Source organism: Thamnophis sirtalis, unplaced genomic scaffold (genome assembly GCF_051295495.1).
Source record: "Thamnophis sirtalis isolate CommonGarterSnake01/CBP01778 unplaced genomic scaffold, rThaSir2_p1.2 scaffold_11, whole genome shotgun sequence".
Taxonomy (NCBI): Eukaryota; Metazoa; Chordata; class Lepidosauria; order Squamata; family Natricidae; genus Thamnophis; species Thamnophis sirtalis.
In genome coordinates, this window is record NW_028261391.1 from 56,501,917 (window position 1) to 56,523,635 (window position 21,719).

Sequence of the window (21,719 nt, forward strand, 5' to 3'; positions counted from 1 at the left end):
CATATCTCAAAGATCATTCAAATGAGAGATATAAACGAGACTGGAAAAAATGGATTGACTATATACAAAATAAATACGGGACTAAGAAATTCCAGTTAGCCTATGCTTAAGATCAGAAATGATTTAAACTGTTAAAAGTCAGTTCAGTAAGAAGAAGCTAAGGTCAATCTAGAATGTCATTAATTTCTTTATTTCTTTTTTCTCAATAGATTTTAGACTGTGTTAGTTAAAAATCCATACCGTGTACGGGTTCTGGGAAGTCGGGGGGGGGGGAAGGAGGAGGGGGGGTGGGGGGAGGGAGGGGTACACACAACAACAAAAAATTGTACTTCAATGTCTTAATGATTGACAAATGATGACATATTTGTGTTTGTTTTTTTTTAAAGAAAAATAAAAAAGTTTTGTTCAATGGAAAATAAATAAATAAATAAATAAATAAATATACTATACTTCTCTCACAAGAGTACATGTGATCCACACAGGCTTCTTTCTCAACAAATATATTGAAATTGAGAATAGAGCAGAGGTGAGTTCCTACCGGTTCAGACTGGTTCGGCCGAGTAGGTAGTAACTCGGCTGGCCATGCCCCCAAACCGGTTCTATCTGCAGCACCATAGGATCACCATCTTGTTTTTTACCTACTGCTCATGTGCGCATAGTGCGCATCAAGCATGTGCGTGCACTCCCAAAGAGCATCCCTGAGTGAACCGGCAGTAGCCAGAACCCAGCCCTGGAATAGAATAAGGAGTGACAAGGGTTACCTTGGCTTTATATTTCTGGTTTCTTCCTGTGTCATACTATGTACTCTACCTCCCTCTCTATCTGCCGAAACAGCTCTTCTGCAAACACTTGCAAACACGATTAGCTCTTATTTAAAGAACAGAAAACCAAGAAACTTTCCATAACCAACTAACTTATTGTTAAAGGCAGGATAATAAAATTTGTAGTCCAAAACATCTGAAAATTACATATGGTAAAAGTAACGTTGCCTTCACATCCTACTTATAGGCTTCCCAGAAGTATTTGTTTGTTTATCTGGAGGAATCAAGTTCTTAGACTCTTTGGATTTACTTGCTACCTCTCCTGTATGAATTCTTCATGTTTAATGTTTTAACAGAAAATTTTCAAGAATAATTTATATTTTAAACATAGCTTCTGGGATCACCAAATACTTACTAACAGTCTGTTGTCTTTAATCATGCAAAGCTGCTTGGCCCACTGGCCCAACCATTTTTTTCTCCAGAGAAAAGCACAGATCCGGGAATCTTTCATAAGTTCAATAGATGCTTCAGGTGATGGCCACTGATGAGAGGCTGGCTTGTCTTTAATCCTCTCTTCCTCATCGTAGGATTCATAAGAGCTGCTGACAGCTTCATCATCTGCATCCAAGGGAAAGAGACCATTATATTTACATCAAGGTTACAAAGGGATTAGATTTTTCTTTCCTCCACTATGTTAGCTCCAAAGCATTCCAAGGTGTACCACAAAGATAAACAGAAGTAAAGATAAAGATGGCTTGAGAACTTGCCAAGTTTAAACCATCACAATATGTTCAAGAAAATATGGCAATTTTACTTGCATTCCACTTTGATCAGCATGCAGAAGATCATTATCCAATCCAATTTTTAAATTTTGTAATAATAGCCACCATATAAGGGCTGAAATCATAAATTGAACTCTAATTTGAAAAGTGAATGGCATGAATCATATCCATATGAAATAATTGTTTATGTGCCATCAGGTTGTTTTTGACCCCAAGAAGATAGGTAGAGTTTCTCCATTATGATCTATCCCTAACCTTTTCTTTAAATCATACGCCCATCAACTCTTGCATTAATTTTGATAGAACTAGTACACTAATAATTTGAGTATCTTTATAGTCAACAGTCCTATTTTATTCCAACAAGCTGTAGAGGTATGAAATAAGTATCACAGTGGTATGTTTTAATAATATGCATATTATACAAGGATTTTATTCAGTTTGAAATTATGTAATATGTCACTTTTATAAATTCTATGTTCTGCTATGTCATGCAAACTGATGATCTTCAAATGTCTTAAGATTTCAATATCCACCACTTTTAGCCACGATAACTAGTAACAAAAGAACTGTAATAACTTGTCTTGCATTAAAATAATGACTTCCTTTTTTAAAAAAAATCTGTGACTATTATAAAAAACAGGAAATAGAGGAAAAGGAAAGTCTGAAGATACCATACCAAAAGTATATTCACATACTTGCTTGGACTAACACTGAAAATAGTGCAATTAACAGTTTAAACTTATTCCACATCACCTTTTTTTTGCTCTTATTAATTTTTTTCATGTGGAAGCTAGCATTTAATTTCAGTGGGGAGGGGCTAATATTTATTTCATGAGCCTTATGCACACATAGAAAAAATATTTCAGCAAAGGTGACTAACAAACAACTACTGGAGCACCTAACAAGATACTAATTATGACCTTTAAAGTGCTCCATGGCTTAGGTCCAAGATACCTGCGAGACCACCTACTGCCACCGGTAGTCTCCCATCATCCAGTGCGATCCCACAGAGTTGGCCTCCTCAGGGTGCCGTCGGCCAGACAGTGTCGACTGGTGACCCCCAGGGGGAGAGCCTTCTCTGTGGGAGCGCCTTCCCTCTGGAATGAGCTGCCCCCGGAGCTTCGTATAATCCCTGACCTCCGGTCCTTCCGACCCGCCCTAAAAAGTTGGCTTTTCCAGCAAGCCAGCCTGGCCTGAACAAAACAAATCAAAGTATTGATTATTGTTAATTTTAATTTGAATTCTTTTTTAAAAAATGTGTCATTGTTAATTTTAATTGGTTTGGGGATATCCTATTTAATTCTTTTTAAACTTTTGTAGTATGTGTTTCTTTTAATGTTGTACGTCGCCCTGAGTTCTTGGGAGAAGGGTGGCATATAAGTCGAATAAACCTAAACCTAAACCTATCACCAGTCATGTCATTAAAAAGTGAAATGTGCCTCACTTACTTTGGCCATGCCTTGTGGGGGAATTCACTGGAGAAAGCAATTATTTCAATTTCAATTTTAATGGATTTGTATGCCGCCCAATCCCGGAGGACTCTGGGTGGCTTACATTAAAACAGTTTAAAAAAGAAGATATTAAAAATTTAAAATATAAGACAGAACAAATTAAAAAAGACAACAACATGCACTCTATCTTATTGGGGCTGAAGGTCAATCAAGATCAGCAGCCCCAGGCCTGCCGGAACAGCCAGGTCTTAACAGACTTTCAGAAGGCCAAGAGAGTGGGGAGAGTCTGGATTTCAGGGGGTAAATCATTCCAGAGGGCCGGGGCAGCTACAGAGAAGATTCTCCTCCGAGGAGTCGCCAGACGACATTGTGCAGTCGATGGCACCCGGAGAAGGCCCACCCTGTGCGATCTTATTGGGCGCTGGGAGGTATATTGCAGGAGGCGGTCACAGAGATATCCAGGTCCTAGGCCATGTAGGGCTTTAAAGGTAATAACCAGCACAAGGCCATAGGAGCAATGAGTGCCGCCACCTGCCTACTGGACCCGTGCCCCTCCTGGTTGGTTTCAACCAGCAGGGAGGTGACACGTGGCTGGATCCAGAGGATTGTAAACACTCTCTTCGGGAGGGGTCTTTCCCCCAACCTTTGAAGGAAGCGGTGGTGAGACCCCTCCTCAAGAAGCCTGCTCTGGACCCAGCCGCCCTTAAAAACTACCGTCCAGTTTGCAACCTCCCATTTTTAGGGAAGGTTGTTGAGAAGGTGGTGGCCTCCCAACTCCAGCGGACCTTGGATGAAGCGGATTATCTAGATCCCTTTCAGTCTGGTTTCAGGCCTGGTTACTGCACCGAAGCCGCTTTGGTCGCACTGACCGATGATCTCTGGCGAGCCAGGGATAGAGGTCATTCCTCTATCCTGGTGGTTCTTGATCTCTCAGCAGCCTTCGATACCATCGATCATGGTATCCTTCTGCGACATTTCGTCATGTAGAAGGAAAGCATATTCAATGTTTATTAATCACTGAGAATAAACCTACTGATTTAGAATTAATGCACATACAAAGAGAAAATGGGGGTAAAGATTGATGGAAGAAACATCAACAATCTTTGGTATGCTGACAGTAGAACTCTCCTCTCAGAAACTAAAGAAGGCCTGGAATATCCAATCAAGAAAATCAAAGAAGAAAGTGAGAATTTTGGACTCTTTCTAAATATCAAAAAGACCAAGGTCATGATTGCTGTAAGGAAGGGGAACATCAAAATAGAAATTGATGGTAAAGAACTAGATTGTCTGGAAAAAAAATTTTTCTCTAGGATTGCAAATAGCTCAAAGTGATGAATGGAGCACAGAAATAAAAAGTCAGATTGCCTTGGGCTGCACTGCAATGATGAACATGAACCAAATATGGAAAAGCAAGGACATCAGCCTGGCAACCAAATGTAGGTTACTTCACTCTATTGTGTTCTCTGTAGATGTTCAGTGTGAGAATTGAATCTTAAAAAAGTAAGACAGGAAGTAAATCAATTCGTTTGACCTATGGTGCTGGGGAAACCTGCTGTGTATTCCTTGGATAGCGAAGTGTGCCTAACATGAAAGTACTGGATTGCATAAGAGCCAAGAGCCAAGGTGGCGCAGTGGTTAAATGCAGCACTGCAGGCTACTGCTAGATCAGCAGGTCAGCGGTTCAAATCTCACCGGCTCAGGGTGGACTCAGCCTTCCATCCTTCCGAGGTGGGTAAAATGAGGACCCAGATTGTTGGGGGCAATATGCTGACTCTCTGTAAACCGCTTAGAGAGGCCTGAAAGGCCTATGAAGCGGTATATAAGTCTACTGCTATAACACCAGTCATATCACTAGAAGGCAAAATCACTAAACTGTGTCTTACTTACTTTTGCCATGTCATACAGCTGAATTTATTAGCAAAAGTAATTTTGCTTGGAAGAATTAACAGTAAAAGGAATCCAGGGTGTCAAAGAATGCAGTAGTTGGATACCATCAACGTTGACACCAGCCAGAGCATAGGAAAACTTAAATAGTGTATGATTGGAAGATGTGGAGAGACCTGACCCAGAGAATCGCCAATTGTTGAACGTGACTGAATAGATAACATCATCATCAGTTGCACTGTATTATCTATCAGGGAAGCGTTGAACTCTTCACATGAAATATACTTGTCCCAAAGATGCTTTTTTCAAGAGGCAACTGGACTTTCTGAAGAAGCTTCTTGGATGAGAAGTGAAACATTGTCAAAGAAAAACCAGAAAGTCCAGTTACTGCTTTAAAAAAAGCACCTTTAAGACAACCATGACCTTGAATGACTGAGAATCTCTATAGACATGAAATATACTTATGAATTTGTTTCCTAGATTTAATTATTGCCTTTCCTTTAGAAGCTTAATGCAGTGTTTCTCAACCTTGGCAACTTGAAGATGTCTGGACTTCAACTCCCAGAATTCCCCAGCCAGCATTCGCTGGCTGGGGAATTCTGGGAGTTGAAGTCCAGATATCTTCAAGTTGCCAAGGTTGAGAAACACTGGCTTAATGGACCAAATACTGCACTCAGTCCTCTGGCCTTTCCCCATATAACAATCCTGCGAGGCAGGTTCCATTTAATAAAGCACCTGGCTCATTGTTATCTGGTGAGCATTCTTGACAGAAGATTGGCATAACTAGATTAATCAAGGCCATTTTATCTTTGTATTCACAGTCAGAAATTTTCTGAAAAACCCTCATCAGTGTGACCTTTGATTTTTCAGAGAATTGTTTTGATTCTGTTTATCAGAAATAAGTCAAATTACATTTTCCTGTCATGTAGATGCAGTGATAGACTTAATCTTGAATTTAATCACAATTATAGATATGGGATCCAAACAGGCCATTTTATCGTTGTATTTACAGAGAAGAATGCTATGAATTGGATAGTCTAATGGTTTTTATACCACCACCACCTCCACCACCACCTCCTCCTCCTCCTCCTCCTCCTCCTCCTCCTCCTTCTCAGACTTGTGGACACAAAGCTCTGATTTTTTTCATTTGACTTTATCTCCAATCAGTTTTCTTGTATTCTTGAATTTAGAATATGAAAGGAGAACTTACAGTCTCTGGACAACCTGCTGTTCCCCAGCTGCACTTCAACGAGCCGCAAGAATGAGCTTCTGAATGCTGACAGACAGTTGCTTCTTACAAAGCAAAAATGTTCTGCCTAGAAGCACTGAGCGATTATAATTGATCATGACTGATTAAGGCATTGCTTTTAAAAATCTATACCTGGTCCTATTTCTTTATTAATGGCCCTAACCTCGATATGTTTTAAGGATGAAAATAAGATCTGGTGAAAGACTCTTATAAAACAACTGACAGTCAGGGCGATAATATTTATATTTTAAAACATGCCAGACCCATAGTTAACATAGCATTTATTACTCTCTCAATAACCTGGATGCTGGTCTGGTCCAGAGGTGGTAATCATCAGGTTGTAACCAGTTCTGGAGAACTGGTAGCGGAAATTTTGAGTAGTTCGGAGAACTGGTAAATACCACCTCTGACTGCCCCTGCCCCCATCTATTCTCTGCCTCCTGAGCTCCAGCTGATCAGGAGGGAATGGGGATTTTGCAGTAACCTGGAGTATGGAGGGAATGGAAATTTTTACAGTATTCTACCCCTGGAGTGGGAACGGAATGGAGATTTTATAGTATCCTTCCCAGCCACAACCACCAAGCCATGCCCACCAAGCCATGCCATGCCACGCCCACCAAGCCACACCCACAGAACCGGTAGTAAAAAAAATTGAATCCCATCACTGGCTCTGGTCCCAGTAGCCATTAACTTAACATAAAGATATGCATGATGAGAGATGAAGAAGGAGAAAAAGAAAGACTTCTGAACATGAATTTCACTGGTCAATGGATTATATTGTTTTAACAATTGGACGCACAATTTCTGTAACACACGTAGTGAAAATTAGAATCAGTCTTTAAAAAACTTAGAACAAGCTCTTAATGGTCACGATCAGTGCAAATAAAATCAGATGGTGGTGATTCAGGCTAAGTAGCTAGCATTCAATATGTACTCTGAAGGATACAGCCTATATTGATTGTCATAATTTACTTGTGAGGCTGACAAAGGGTTGCAGCTCAGCTTGGGAGACCTCAGCACTGCAATCATTATAATCAATGGGCGGGCCAAGGTCAAAGTAGCTCAAAAACCTACCCATGCTGTCTGGAGAGCTGAGGCAATGAATTTTAAATAGAGGAGGAAGATACAGCATGAATACATAAAGTCTTATCATGTCCATAGAAATATCTATAAAACCTATTATACCAAGGGGAAAATCTAACTGTAATGGTATCAACAGGGGTGGGTTTCAGGCGGTTCGCGGTGGTCCCCATGAACCGGTTGGTCGGCGAACCCAGAAGTAAGTAACTTCCGGGAATGCCGAAGGATCCACCTGCCCGCGTTTCTTACCCGGTTTTGACGAGTTCTGCGCTTCCACGCATGCGCAGAACGCATACAGCACCTGCGCGATCCTCCAGGAGCAGCTGGAGCATCGCACAGGCGCTAGTACGCATGCGTGCACTGCGCGTGTGCACGAGGACGCTGCCAGCCCCGTTCCAACCGAACCGGTTGGAATGGGGCGAGAAACCCACCTCTGGGTATCAATATCATATTGAGCTGAATAGGACCTAGGCAATTCTGTCATTTAATGCTCTTTTTCAAAATTTACTTAGCAGTATTATATTTTAAAAATCTCTTCTGCCATGCGATTGAACTGATTGTTCTTAGAAATAACAGTTTTCTTTCTTTCTAGCACGCAACTGAACAAAACAACAATGAAACTCTAGACATATACAAATATGTACCATTCATAGAAACACTGTAAGGCTCAGCTTCTTCATAGTACCCTTCTGGAGATTCATTTTTGAAGCCCAATTGTAGTTTTGATTCGGGAATCTGTGCAATATAAATAAAAGTTAGGGAATAAGCAGATAAAAAGTTTTGAAGCAGGTTCTAAATGTTCTATCATCAAAATTAAAAGGAACATTCTCTTATGAAAGCAAGATTTATTCCGTTCACAGAACTTACTGTTATAAGAAATTTCGTATTAAACCAAGAACAAAAGGCAAGCATTGTGGTGTAACAGTGCTACAGTTATAATTTTGTATATTTTCCCCTGAATATGAGTCAATGGAATTTTCTGAAAAACCCTCATCAATGTGACATTTGATTATTCCGACAATTGTTCTGATTCTGTTTATCAAAAATAAGACAAATTACATCTTCCTGGCATGTAGATGCAGTGATAAAGTGACTTACTCTTAAATTTAAGCAAAGTTTAATATACAGTACTGTGGTGAGCCTACTGGGTATTTTGGAGGATTTAAAATGACCCATGCCCTTCTTTGTAACTTAAGGTGGTCTTGATTTAGCTAATATCTCATCTTACAACACTGTCAATATTCAAAATACCTGTCCAGCAAATTATCAGATTGTTACAAGGCATTGGAAAACAATTTCCTTGGACTCTATAACTGAGCTATCATGTGTCAAAGATCTGAATATCATTCTGATGGTAGATGAATTCTTTTTTGAAATGGCATATTTTATTATCTGTTGTAATCTCCCTTATGCTTTGAGTTAGCTTGCCTGTTCATTCAAAACGTTTTCTGGAACCACTGTTTATCCAAATACTTAATTTCTTACAAATGGCATCAATTTGTGGCACATTTTGAAAATTGTTTTAGCTACTGTAGCTTGATCCATCTTCCAAATAAACTACAGTGAGAGGACAAATTCTACCTTAGAATACTACTTTTATTGCTATGTAAATTACCAGAAAGACATCTAGCCTAATATTTTATCTAGAACTATATTGAGTTATAAGTGAGTGTATACCTCCACTCAGCTGACACAATTGCCTGTCTGTGGCCACTTATAACTGTCGTCTCATCTTGTAATTGAATGCTTTCCAGTGCTCCCCTCTTATACCAAAAGTTCAGCATTCTTAAGAATCAAGTGGATTCCACTAAAATATCTTACAAGCTCTCTATTATCATCACCTAGAACAGTGTTTCTCAACCTTGGTGACTTTAAGTCCTGTGGACTTCAACTCCCAGCATAGCTGGCTGGGGAATTCTGGGAGTTGAAGTCCACAGGACTTAAAGTCACCAAGATTGAGAAACACTGACCTAGAAGGACTCCCTGACCACTGTTAGAGAAACTCACCTGAAATGTCTTCCCCACATACATGTATTTAAGAAACTGGATGTCAAGTTTACTGAACCTTTTCTCATGGCAGCACAGTATAGATTCATTCTATAACTTTTTGCTTCTAACTTGCTGCCCCTGTTGGAAATGCATCTATTTGTACACCATGCTCTTCCAGTTCTAGAATGTTGCACTGCATTTTGCACACTTCTCCATCACCACCATTTCAGTGGTGGGAATTTTGAAATGCATTTTGAACTCTCAGTGCTGGAAGGACAGGCTGTAATATTTGCTTCATCAGAAAGTTTACTTTGCAATGAGCATTCTTGGGAGTGGTAGATGATATTTGTGTGCCAGACCTCCTTCAATAGTTTCTTCCGCAATATTGTTATAGGTATAAGCTAATTGTCTGGATACACAATCAGCCTTCGGCATCAATCAGCAATTCAGATAATTTTGGGATGAACCGGTTTGGTTAACATTTGAGTGACAAACAAAATAGAGACACCCCATTCAATTTGCTGTGGTATAGGACATATGGTGAAGCCTATTTATGAAGTCTCTTACACTTGGAATTCTCTATCTTGAAACCTGTTTATATTGATTAGAAAACAAATCAGACCACTTTATTCCATTACTATTAGTACAGTTTTTAAAATTGAAAACTTTGAAATGACTTAGAGCATTTTAAAATGAATCTCAGCCAATTAGTTTTAGACTGAACTTATACACATCATTTAAGGATAAGCCACATCAATAATCTATTTGCAAAAGATTTCCAGCAGCAATCCCTAACTTTCAAATACCAATAAATGAGTGAGGATATGCCAAGTAATTAGAATATTAAGTGGAAAGCTTTATTTTAAAATAATGACAAAATAATTGCTTTTGATTGTTTCCTTGGTAAAATATTTACTCCCTTTGAAAATGGTTAAATGGAAAACGATAAACACTAATGTAAAAAAAAAAGGTAGGTCCAGTTTTTACAGTACTTATAGACAATCTTTAGAAATCTATTTAAATATTTTAAGTGCTTAAAAACCACACTGGAGTTTTAAGCTATGTTTTCAGTAGTTGGATCTAGGCAGGAAACCTGATTGTGATATACATTTATAGTTAGCCAGGACCAGACACTATCACAAAGTCTAGAAAGATTAAAATAGTTATCTTGCTCTACAGCCTTAAAACAAACATTTATGTTCTTTATTAAATAAATTTCAAACGGACCAAAAAGAAAGTGACTCCTTTGCATTGTTTCTATTAACAATGGGAATCAGATGGCGGTAAGAGAAAGAATAGTTTCATCTTTCAACCAGTTCAAAGCTCAATTAATTACTTTCTGCCAGGAATATATCACTATTTTCTGATTAGTTCTGGAACTGAGAACAGGAAGATTAATGTTTTTTGGGCCATTCTATAATTAAACAATTATCTGACATTGAAAAATAAACATTAATGTTAATTTAAATACCTTTGTTTCTGACTCAAGTCCTTACTTTTTGTTGCTCTTATTTACAGATAAGAAAGTATAAAAAAACAATTGGGAAGAGGATGGGCAAGAGGATTTTAAAAAAAACTTTTCTGAACTTTGTTTTCTAAATGGATTATTGATTCTTTGATTCTCCCACAAATCAAAGACTCAGGGTTTTTCTGCCATGGTTGCCATTTTAATGCCACTGAGTTCTTATCAGTCGAAAGGAAAAGAAGTTGATTTTTTTAAAAAAATGCAATCAAATGTCAGGGGAAAAACACTTCCTAACAGCAAGACCAATTAGCCACAAAGATTGTGGACATCATGGGATGTTGAAACAGGGCTCGAGAGTAGTACGGGAGAAGCTGTAACTTAGAATGTTGCACTTAGCAAGATTGGATTTGAAGAAATTAAATTCAACTCAGCAGAAAAGAATCTGAATATACTGGAATAAGTATTTTTTGAAAGAAGTCTAAATAACAGGGATACCCTACTTAGAAACCAGCTTTGTACAGCCTGGATATGCTGTCATAAGAAATTTTCTGTTCATCAGAAAATTGGAAAGAAACTAATTCATTGTTCCTTGTGCAGGAGAGATTAGTTGGCAACAGGAAATAACTGTCATTCATTCTTGTGCCTCATCAAAATGAACCACATCATTTCCATTTCACTACTTTAACTTCCATCTATTGGTAAGGAACCTTGTGGTAGCTTGAAAGATTGTAGAACTTTCTCATCTTCAAGACATTTAACTATATGGATTTTTTTGTTTACTATCTTTCCCAGTAAAGGGTGTTGCAATCAACTTTCATTTGGCTTTTATTTGGTCTGCCATAGCAACAGAATTATTTGATTTTCTTCTGCAAGAAAAAAAAAGCATGAAAAGCATCCAGTGGCAAATTATTCTTTCAGTTTCATTCACTTTTTCACTAAAATTTATTTTGTTCAAGTAAAAGCTTTTTTCCCTGATACCTAGAAACTATCCAGTACTTTCTATGGCTATTAAACAACTCGTTCTTTCTGATCTTGGTGTTTATTATGAAAACCTCATAAAAACCTCTGCTAATCTTATCACTTCACCTGATCAGTGATAACAACTTTGCATCAACCAACAGCTTCTTGTTTACATGACACATACATTTAGCCAGACTAGCAAAGGGAGGATATTTTTCAGATAAACTAAATTATCAGAAATTGGTGAATTTCAGGCATTACTGGAATTGCTGCACATATTGCTCCTATCTGTTTAGCACATTGTATAGATAATCTACATAGTAACAAACTTCAAATGCAGATAGCGTTAGTCATAGCGTTAGTCCCTAGGCAAATATTTCTGCTAGAGTCCTTTTACTGATTTGACTAAGAAGCAACCAATCGGCTCCTTTGATTCTCCTCTAAGTTAGAGTAAAAAAGATCCGGCTATGACTACTAATTTATTTTGTGTGTTTCCTTTGTGAACTTCAATATTGTTTGGATGATGGTCTCCTTTCCCTTCCCTCTTAAGTCTCTGCAGAAGATGTCAAAGAAACACATTTGATTAACTTTATAATGAACTTTCCAATCTTGTCAATGGCACTATAATCCACTTTTACCATTAGTTGAAGTCAAGCAAAATGTGACGTTAAGGTACCTCAAATTGAGTATAAAGCCTGCTTGGAAATGAATGGTTAATAATTTAGTTATTTCTTCAAAGACCCAGTCACCACAAGTGTTTCAAAAAAGTTCTAGACAGACTTGCAGGAAGTAAGCTAAGTTATTATACACTCTCAAGGGAACTTCCAAATGTATATGTGACATACAATCTACAAATGCCTATGCCCTAATGTTAAATAAGACAAATATAAAGAAGTTAATGAAAAATGCATCCAGCAATTTATAAAAGGGTAGGGGTTGTTTGAGCATTATTTTTAAAAGTTAAACTTAACAACTCTCTTTTTCCATTGTGGAAAGAAACAACCTATACAGTGCTTCAGATCCAATTCTAAAACTGATGCTTTTGTATGATTATTCGGTGTGGGTAGGTGTGGGTATATCAGAGGTGGGTTGCTCCCAGTTCAGCCCGGTCCAGCTGAACTGTTAGTGGCAGTGGTGGGAGGCTCTGCCCACCCAACCGGACACTTCTGCATATGCGCAGAAGCGTCACAGGCGAGAGAGAGAGCATGCGTGCACACGAGCAAACCAGTAGTAAAACTGGTACAAACCCATCACTGGTATACACACAGAAATAGCCCGTGTACACTTCTTTAAAACAGTCACAACAAAGTCATTGATAATGACTTAGAGGCTTGCAAGTAGAATTCTCTTCTGATTATTTATGAACTTCCAGAGCTTGCTTTGAAATCTTCACTGATGAATTGTTTTGAAACAAATCCAATCTTAGCTCCTGGGATTTCTATTCTGAAATTAACAGGAATGGTCAGAGTTGCTCCTAACAATCAAGTAATGTGTACAGGATTCACTTCATGCTTTTATCCTCTTAATTAAATACAGGAAACATAAATAATTCCCAGAATGGTTACTGGCATCTACTGTGATTGACCAGCTACAATCTTAAGAAAACCTTAGCTACAAATAAGGTTGACAAGAAAGGGCATGAAAGAGAAGCAAGAGTGGATCTCATAATTTAAGATGTGAGATTCTTCCCAACTACAGCTCTAAAAGTGTAGAGTTTCTTTCCTAAACAAAGGTCCCTTGGCAACAACTTTATCGTCTGTTCAATATCAAGTATCATGTGGTGATCTTTTGATTGTTTATTAGGTTCTTTTATCTAATAGCAATGCCAGTTTTAGTCTCTGCTCCTTTAGCAGCTATTTAGTTCATTCTTGTTTTATACTATTTTTATGTTAATTTTTAATCCACACATTTATTGTATACTGCCCTCGCAGCTTTTGCTGTAGATTACCTAATAAATTTAGAAACAATAAGTGAATTAAGAATTAAGTGAAATGATATTTCTCCTCAACCTGACAGCTAGTGAAAAACCTTTCTTTATTTACTCTTCTACAAATCAAGAGATGGACAATATTCTCCACAAAACAAGTGGTAGTATGCATATAGGCCAACCTAGCTGTAGCTGTTGTGGTATAACATGACTATGAAAAACACTAGCAGGTGTTTACCAAAAGTCAGAAAAGTTGTCTACCTTATTTAATGCTGCATGCACGTGCCCGTGCATGCACGCACGCGCGCGCGCGCGCGCGCACACACACACACACACACACGCACACGGCTTTAAATAGAATAGCTTGAACTATTTAATTCTTATGTATTCCAGTTTGAATTTCCAGATCCTAGACCTGATCTTCTAGACCAGTGCTAGGTAACTTCTGACAAGCTAAAGGTTGCTGAATTAGGACTTCCAGCATGCTGGGTGCTGCATTTCAGCAACAGAAAAAGAGGAAGAGAAGAGGTCATCTACCTGTAGCTTGAGTGAAAATGCCAATTAGATGTTAAGTCACCATTAGCTTTTACATATCATAGATATAACAATCTGCCTCCAATCCAGATTCACCTGTGTTAAAGCACAGAATTTCAAAGAAATTGTATTGGGGGGGAAAGCCTTTAAATATACATTACATTTGAGCATCTACTGTAATTTTTAAAATTACAGAATAGTAATGGGGAAAAGGATGGATTGAGCATTTGGAAATTGCTGTCTCTAAAAACAGCTTCTCATTCTATCCAGCCCGGCCAAAAAACAATGATAACTATCTAGTTGAATGGACTAAAAACAGTACTTGGACAATGAAGTTGTATGTCTTAAAGTCATTGTTTTTGTCAGGCTTCCTTTCTCCAGCTACCTTGATGGGATCACTCACTCCAAATCCTTACAGCAGGATTCCACAGAAATCATCCGTCTCATCAGCCTTTGACTGCAGTTTACACAGCTATTTCCTCAGCAGACCACCCACAGGTTTTCACTTCCTCCCACACTAGGTCCACGCAGTACGTATATTTTCTTGCAGGTTTTCTCTTTTTTAATGCACAAAGTACATCACGTATGACATTCCTGAGCTTTTGTCCGTGACCTCAGTAATGCAACCTCATTTCACAGTACTCAAAAAGAGCAGGAACTGATTTTCTGTCTCTTAAAAGACAAATTTTACCAAATGAAGCCAAGATTAAACAAGTGATCACACAATGGGATTTAGATTTTCTCTAATATTCTGTATTAATAAGAAAAAATAGCTTCTATATAGAGTCAGCAGCTCTATAGAGTCAGACAATTATCAACATAGCTGGGCAACAACAGCAAAAAGAATAGCTAGGAAGTATTCAGGTAGGGCTATCTGTGAAATTGATGAAAATAAGTTTTTTTGCTAGTTGTTTAACATTTATAACGAAGATGAAAGTTCAGTTCCGGCAAAAATAATAATATCCCCGCATAGTTTTCTCTTTTTTCTTGTGGTATTTGTGGGTGTTCTATGAACTTCAACAGATTTATATATCTTGCAGGTTACTTAGAAGATCTTCAAATTCTAATGTATTCATGTGTTTTTATTTTTAAATGATATATCACTTACTATTTTTGAATGTGGAAGATCTGGCAAGCTTTTCTGTGGAGGATACAAATACTGCTCCATTTCTCCATTAGTCAACAAATCTTGGTAACCTAACATCATAATCCAAAGAGAAATCACAACAAATAAATGGTAATTACATATAATTATACTCAGCTACAATCTCAGATGCTTCACTTTTGTTTTGAAAGAAAAATATGATTAATTAGCCTACTTAGCCTAGAGCACCCAAATGGCAATTGATTTCACTCCAAAAATATGGTGGAAAAAATAATACAGCTCAAGACATACACTTTTGGTGCTTGCAGAATTATGCGTACAGAAATACTTCAGTTAACATTGAAAACTGTAAAGTCCATTATTTATAATGTTATAAATAATCAATCTACTTATAAGACCCAGTTGATGCCTAAATCAATTTTTTGTAAGTAGTCACCTTTCCTTACTGTTGCTAAGGATAGTTTAAACTATCAGATTATTCAGTTTTTTCAGTCCAAGAAAGAAAAAAGTTGTGGTAGGAGAGTAAATTCTGCCAACTGATTTTCAGCTAATTTGCAAATGTAATATGGTACAGACTATTTCATTCTTTGAGGTTTGACAGCATGTGGAAAGAAATGAATAAAACACCTGTTTAAAATCCCTCATTCAGAATGATTATAACCAGATTAAAACATGAGATGTTGTCATCCCCCTCCCCCCAAATTCAACAAACATTGTGATTCTTTAATGGATTCCAGGACTTTTAAATGATAAATAAGAATAAACATGATGTAAGTAAGCAGTTTAACAATCATCTCTTATTTGGACATGTTTGCTGGGATGAATGGAAGTTGTAAATGCAAAGCACGGAAAAACCACCAAATTGCTTATTCTTGGAACAAAGAAAACAAATTATATTTTCCCTATTTATAACTTTTCCACTACAGTAACCTACTTAAAACAAGTCTTAGTATATTATAATGTATCTCCTATAACTCTCTTTAAGTTTTCCTATCAGGGTGCTCTAGACTGTCTAAAAATTGTGAGGGACATTATCCAAAATATGACAAGGATAATATACTGCAAAAGACTGACGGAATCAGACCTGACATTTTCTGGTATGGTGACATAAGAGAGATGAACATGATTTCTATACTTGGAAATTATCTTTATGTGCAGAGAGGTTATATTTGAAATCACTTCAAGCATCCCTATAAATATGCTAAGCAAAACTTTTGCTGAAAATAAGAGTATTCTAAAGTTGGATGGTCTGATAGCTACCCAAATGGTAAGCAGTGGTTCTGAAAAGAATCTGGCATGAACTTTGTTACATTCTTGTACAATTTAAAAATAAAGTTAGAACCACAGTTCTTTTGGGATTGAGCCTGGGGAGCCACAATAACAGCTCTGCATCTGAAACTTTAATAGTTTTCTGGTATAAGAAGGGAAGCAGCAAAACAAACTATCCATACTATAGTAATGTTATTAGCCAAACAAATCAGACATCTGCTGTTCTTCCCACGTCTTCTCAGATTTTCTGTTTCTAGGCAATTTAGAGACAGATACCAGGGGCTACATTTTTCCATCTATTAATCCCAAAATGGAATCAGTTATAGGCTCAACCCAAGCAGGGCAGCTGCAGAAAACAAAACAGATTAAGTAGTAAGTGCGTCTCCAGCCAAATTTGTTAGAGATGGATATCTTTTATTTATTTATTTATTTATTTATTTATTTATTTATTTATTTATTTATTTATTTATTTAGTCAAGCATATATATATATATAGATAGATATATGATAACAGATAAAAGTATAAACATGATATGCACTGACGTATGTATTGACTTAAGGAATCCTTCTACATATGAAACAGTGGTGGATTGCAAATATTTTTACTACTGGTTCGGGCATGCTCCCCTGCGCGGGCAATGCCTTTGTACATGTCCAGAAGCATCTGGGTGGCTGGGTGGGGCCTCCCACCACCGCTACTACCAGTTCGGCTGAACCGTGCTAAATCAGGAGCAACCCACCACTGTTATGAAGCTTTGAGTACTCATGCTATTTAATATCTATGTACAGAATTTTTTCGTATTCACAGAAAGAGGATCTATGTATACAAAAAACTTCTGAAGGCAAAATATCCATCCACTTAGAGTCCACAAGCAGTTATTATCTAACCTAATGTCACAGAATAGAACATATTATATGTGGCAGTTCCCCGTGCTTTGGTATGGATGGATGTTATACAGTTGAAAAGTGCTATTCAGAAACGCTAAATGAACATAGAAGAATAATATGTTTTCAACAATTCATATTATCTATTAGGCCAATGTATTAAGCCAAACAAATACACACACACACACACACACACACACACACACACACACACACACACTTATTTATTTATTTATTTATTTATTTAGAGTCACAACCCCTGGTAAGCCCCAATTGTGGGAGGAAGCTAACTGCTTCCATCATCTGTCAATCGGCTCGTCACAAGAGTCCATCATGACAGAAACCCAATATTTTTACTGTTGCCTTTGTTATATATGTGTTTTTTTTATTTGTGCTGATAAATAAATAAAGGGAGACTAGTATAGATCTTACTAGTCTCCCTTTATTTATTTATTTATCACCAGGGGTTGTGACTCTAAATATATACCTTCTTCCCTGGCTGGCTGATAAGGAGTCGAACTCTGTGGCTCAATGGTTAACACATCTGCCTTAGAGGCAATACAGCACAGGCTCGATTCCCAGTAAGGGTATGGCTAGCTGATGAGAGCTAAATAGCTTGAAACAGATCTATACTAGTCTCCCTTTATTTATTTATCAGCACAAATAAACACACACACACACACACACACACACACACACACACACACACACACACACACACACATATATGCTGGTCTTGTTTTATTTGGGTCTTTTCCCACGTAAGATTGGGATTGAGATTGTCTTGGCAACATTTTCAGCGAAGTCTCACTCACCATCACAGGCTGGTGTTTTCGCCTTAAAGTGTGGTTGGAGCTGCCGTCTTTCTATAAATCTTGTGGGGGTGTGTGGAGTGCTGTCTTTGTTTCAGTAAGTGGATTTATTGTTTGTGTGGTTATATCATGATTGGTAGATTGGTGCTGATTGGTGTTGGCTGTGTGTCTATTGTTTTGTGTTGCAACGGCCTGGGTGGTGGGTAGGGCTCGTTTGTTGACTAGGGCTGGTTTCCAGATGTCTGGTAGGTGGGAGGTATCGTCACATTTATTCATGTTGTGGGTGTGTTTCTCTATTTCAATATCTTCCATAATTATTCTTCCCAGGCTGTTACAAACAAAACAACAACGGACACACATCCAGCACCAATCAGCACCAGTCTACCAATCATGATACAACCACACAACCAATCAATCCACTTACTGAAACAAAGCCAGCACTCCACACACCCCCACCAAGATTTATAGAAAGGCAGCAGCTCCGACCATGTTTTAAACCAAAAACACCAGCCAGAAGATGGCAAGTGAGATCTCGCCGAAACGTTGCCAAGACAACTATATCACTATAAAATAATAATAATAAGAGCACAAATCTGATTACGTGACCACAGTATTTCCCCCCTCCCCCCCCCCCCCGAATGGCAATACTTGTTTTTCTGGAATAGTTTATTTTCAAGCTTGGTGCCCTCTAGATACATTTGAATGATAATAGCATTTGATGCCTACCTTTGTCGGCTTTTTCTGGTTCCCCATGTAGTTTATTTATGGTTACTCTGTTCATATAAATGTATTCTTCATCACCACCTACAGTGTAAAAATATTGTAAAGTACTGCTTTGCATTTTGTTGTGTGTACATGTACAGTATCAGCAATGATGTGCGGAAGGACCATCATTCTGATTGTCATTATCCTGCATGATTCTTTCACTTGCAATTTTGATAAGCTAATTTACGTGCTTTACTCTATGGCAGATAATTTAAGCAAGTTAAAAAAGCATTTTGCTTTCCCCTTCCCTTTTCTGTTCTCATGCGAAGTACTTTACTGGACTTTGTTCCTGAAGAAGTTATTTTGAGTAAAACAGGGAAATGAGAACTTTTAAAGAGCAAAAGGTAAGGTGATTCATCCCTTGCAAATTAATCTTATTAGCAAACTTCAGCAAATAAAAATAATTTATGATGTTTACAATAAAAGGAGGGGAATAAAATTTTTGCACATTCCTATGAACTTTGCTGTCACCTTGAATTAAGCAAATTAATAGAAACACAACTGGAAAAGAATTCCATCCTCTTTTTATCCATTTTTAATCCCCACTATGATCTGTAAATGTGTGGTGTTTGTAAACATATTCTGAGCAACTGATAACAAGATTTGCACCTAATTAAATAGATCCCAGTCCTCAAACACATGTATCCCAATAAATAAGTTTGTTTTCATGCTGATAAATGAGATCTGTTTCTCTTTTACATCTCATTTTGGAATAAGGTTCAAACAAAAATGAGAAATAGACAGACTGGGGTACCAGCAAGAAAGATAAACCTTCCAAAGTCAATAATTGTTCACCTGATTTTGCTTACCACTTGATTTTGTGCACAGCCGAAGGAGGTCAGCCAGAAAACCTTTTTTGACTACAGCTGTGCTGCTGAGGTTCTCTTTATCTAGTATCTTCAGAAATTCTTCAAGTTCTGTCAGCAGTTGTTCCAGAGCTAAAAGAGATATGAAATAAACTAGTTTATTTATTGCATCTAATGCCGATGGCTTTTATGTAATCCAGGAATTTTTAAAACATTTTTTTGTCTTTGTATGATGCGGGCTACAAACCCTCCCTTTATATGTCTGCATATCAAGTATTTTTTCCTAGTTTTGGATTAGCCTAAAGTATTTTTCCAGCATTGGAAAAAGCAAATATGAAAGGAAAACAGAGGTTTTGCTCCCCCTCCTGGTAATGAAGAAAATATAAAAAATATTAATTACAGGGAGTTCTTGAGTTACAACCATAATGGAGATTGCCCATCATGGTTATAATTCATAATGGTTGTAAAATGGGTTGATCATGTGACAAAACTAATTTTATGACCCTTTTGGGGCGGTCATTAGGTGAAGGCCACAGTTGTTAAGCAAACTGGTATGCTATAGGTGTGATTTTGCCAAAAACCAGAAGTAAATGTCAGTTTATGGTAAAATTGTAGTAAAATGTGGGATGTTGCAAATGGCCATAAATATGGTTGCATTGCCAAGCATTCAAAATGTGATCATGTGGAGGGTCTCTGACCACCAGAACTTCAAATCTGGGTTATATGTATCCCCAGGTAGGCCTATTGAAACTTCAAATGGTTCTAAACCACCAGTTCCAAGTTCAGGGCTACCTGTATATTTTTTTTGTTCCCAATCAACTTATAAGCAAATAATACACATAAGCCTTTTTACTTTGTACAGCTTATTCTAGGCTCAGAAAAGATTGGAAAGAAGATTTTCCTCTGCTCAGTGCAAGGAAGAGTGTCATATGGTGGATCCAGTTTTAAAACTCTACTTGCAGCTGACCAGAAACTGGCCCTTTCTACTTGCATGGGACAGTCCATGCTAGGACCATCACTTTGTGGCCAGCCTGGTATAGTGTGACCCACCAGTCATAAGGATGTCTCCTTCATCTGAATAAAGCTTTCTCTTCTAATGGTTGTGTTGAGTTGGACCTTGCTTCTGTGGTAAAAGGGATTGCCTAAAGCTGTGGGCACAGTATAGCTCACTGAAAACAATAGGGCAGCATTCCACAATTTATAGGAAATCTTCTCTTGAGTATTATGGGAGATGAAATTCAACATATTTGGAAGGCATCAGAATGGGAACTCCCATAATATAAAAAGGTTTGAAGATATAGGCATAGATGAAAGAAAAAACGAATCAAATGTGGGGATAGATAGATAGATAGATAGATAGATAGATAGATAGATAGATAGATAAGATAGATAGATAGATAGATAGATAGATGATAGATAGATAGATAGATAGATAGATAGATAGATAGATAGATAGATAGATAGATGATAGATAGATAGATAGATAGATAGATAGATAGATAGATAGATACACACACACACACACACACACACACACACACACACACACACAAAATATTGGAACCAAATAAAGTAAATAAAGATAACTGCCCCAAAATGAGCATTTAGCAAAATGTTGATCCTTTCACCCTGATCAGTCTGGGTCCCAGTCTGGAACTACAAAATTTCATAATCTGCGATCAACACTGGCTATGCCAACTGTGGATGATACAAATTTCTGGAGAACTCTAAGTTATAGAGTTTGTCTATTTGTGCTAATCAAACATTATTATGTATTTAAGTGTTAATACCCCTTATAATGCCTTGATAAGACTGCATTTAGAATATTACATCCAGTTTCGATTGCCATGATATAAAAAGATGTTGAGACTCTAGAAAGACGGCAGAGAAGAGCAACAAAGTTGATTAGGGGACTGGAGGCTAAAACATATGAAGGACGGTTGCAGGAACTGGGTATGTCTAGTTTAATGAAAAGGAGGACTAGGAGAGACATGA

The 21,719-nt window shown here is 37.6% G+C and overlaps 1 protein-coding gene across 1 annotated transcript in view; it reads right to left on the reverse strand.

The window, feature by feature from the left end:
- The window catches only part of AFAP1L2 (actin filament associated protein 1 like 2), a 92,443-nt gene that overhangs the window by 25,667 nt on the left and 45,057 nt on the right, over positions 1 to 21,719 (reverse strand). The window contains exons 2-6 of the mRNA XM_087725857.1: positions 19,728 to 19,856; positions 18,880 to 18,957; positions 15,191 to 15,279; positions 7,852 to 7,942; positions 1,177 to 1,379 (exon numbers count right to left, since the gene is read on the reverse strand). Of these exons, the coding sequence (XP_087581983.1) occupies positions 1,177 to 1,379; positions 7,852 to 7,942; positions 15,191 to 15,279; positions 18,880 to 18,957; positions 19,728 to 19,856 (590 nt within the window). The remainder of the gene's footprint in view (positions 1 to 1,176; positions 1,380 to 7,851; positions 7,943 to 15,190; positions 15,280 to 18,879; positions 18,958 to 19,727; positions 19,857 to 21,719) is intronic.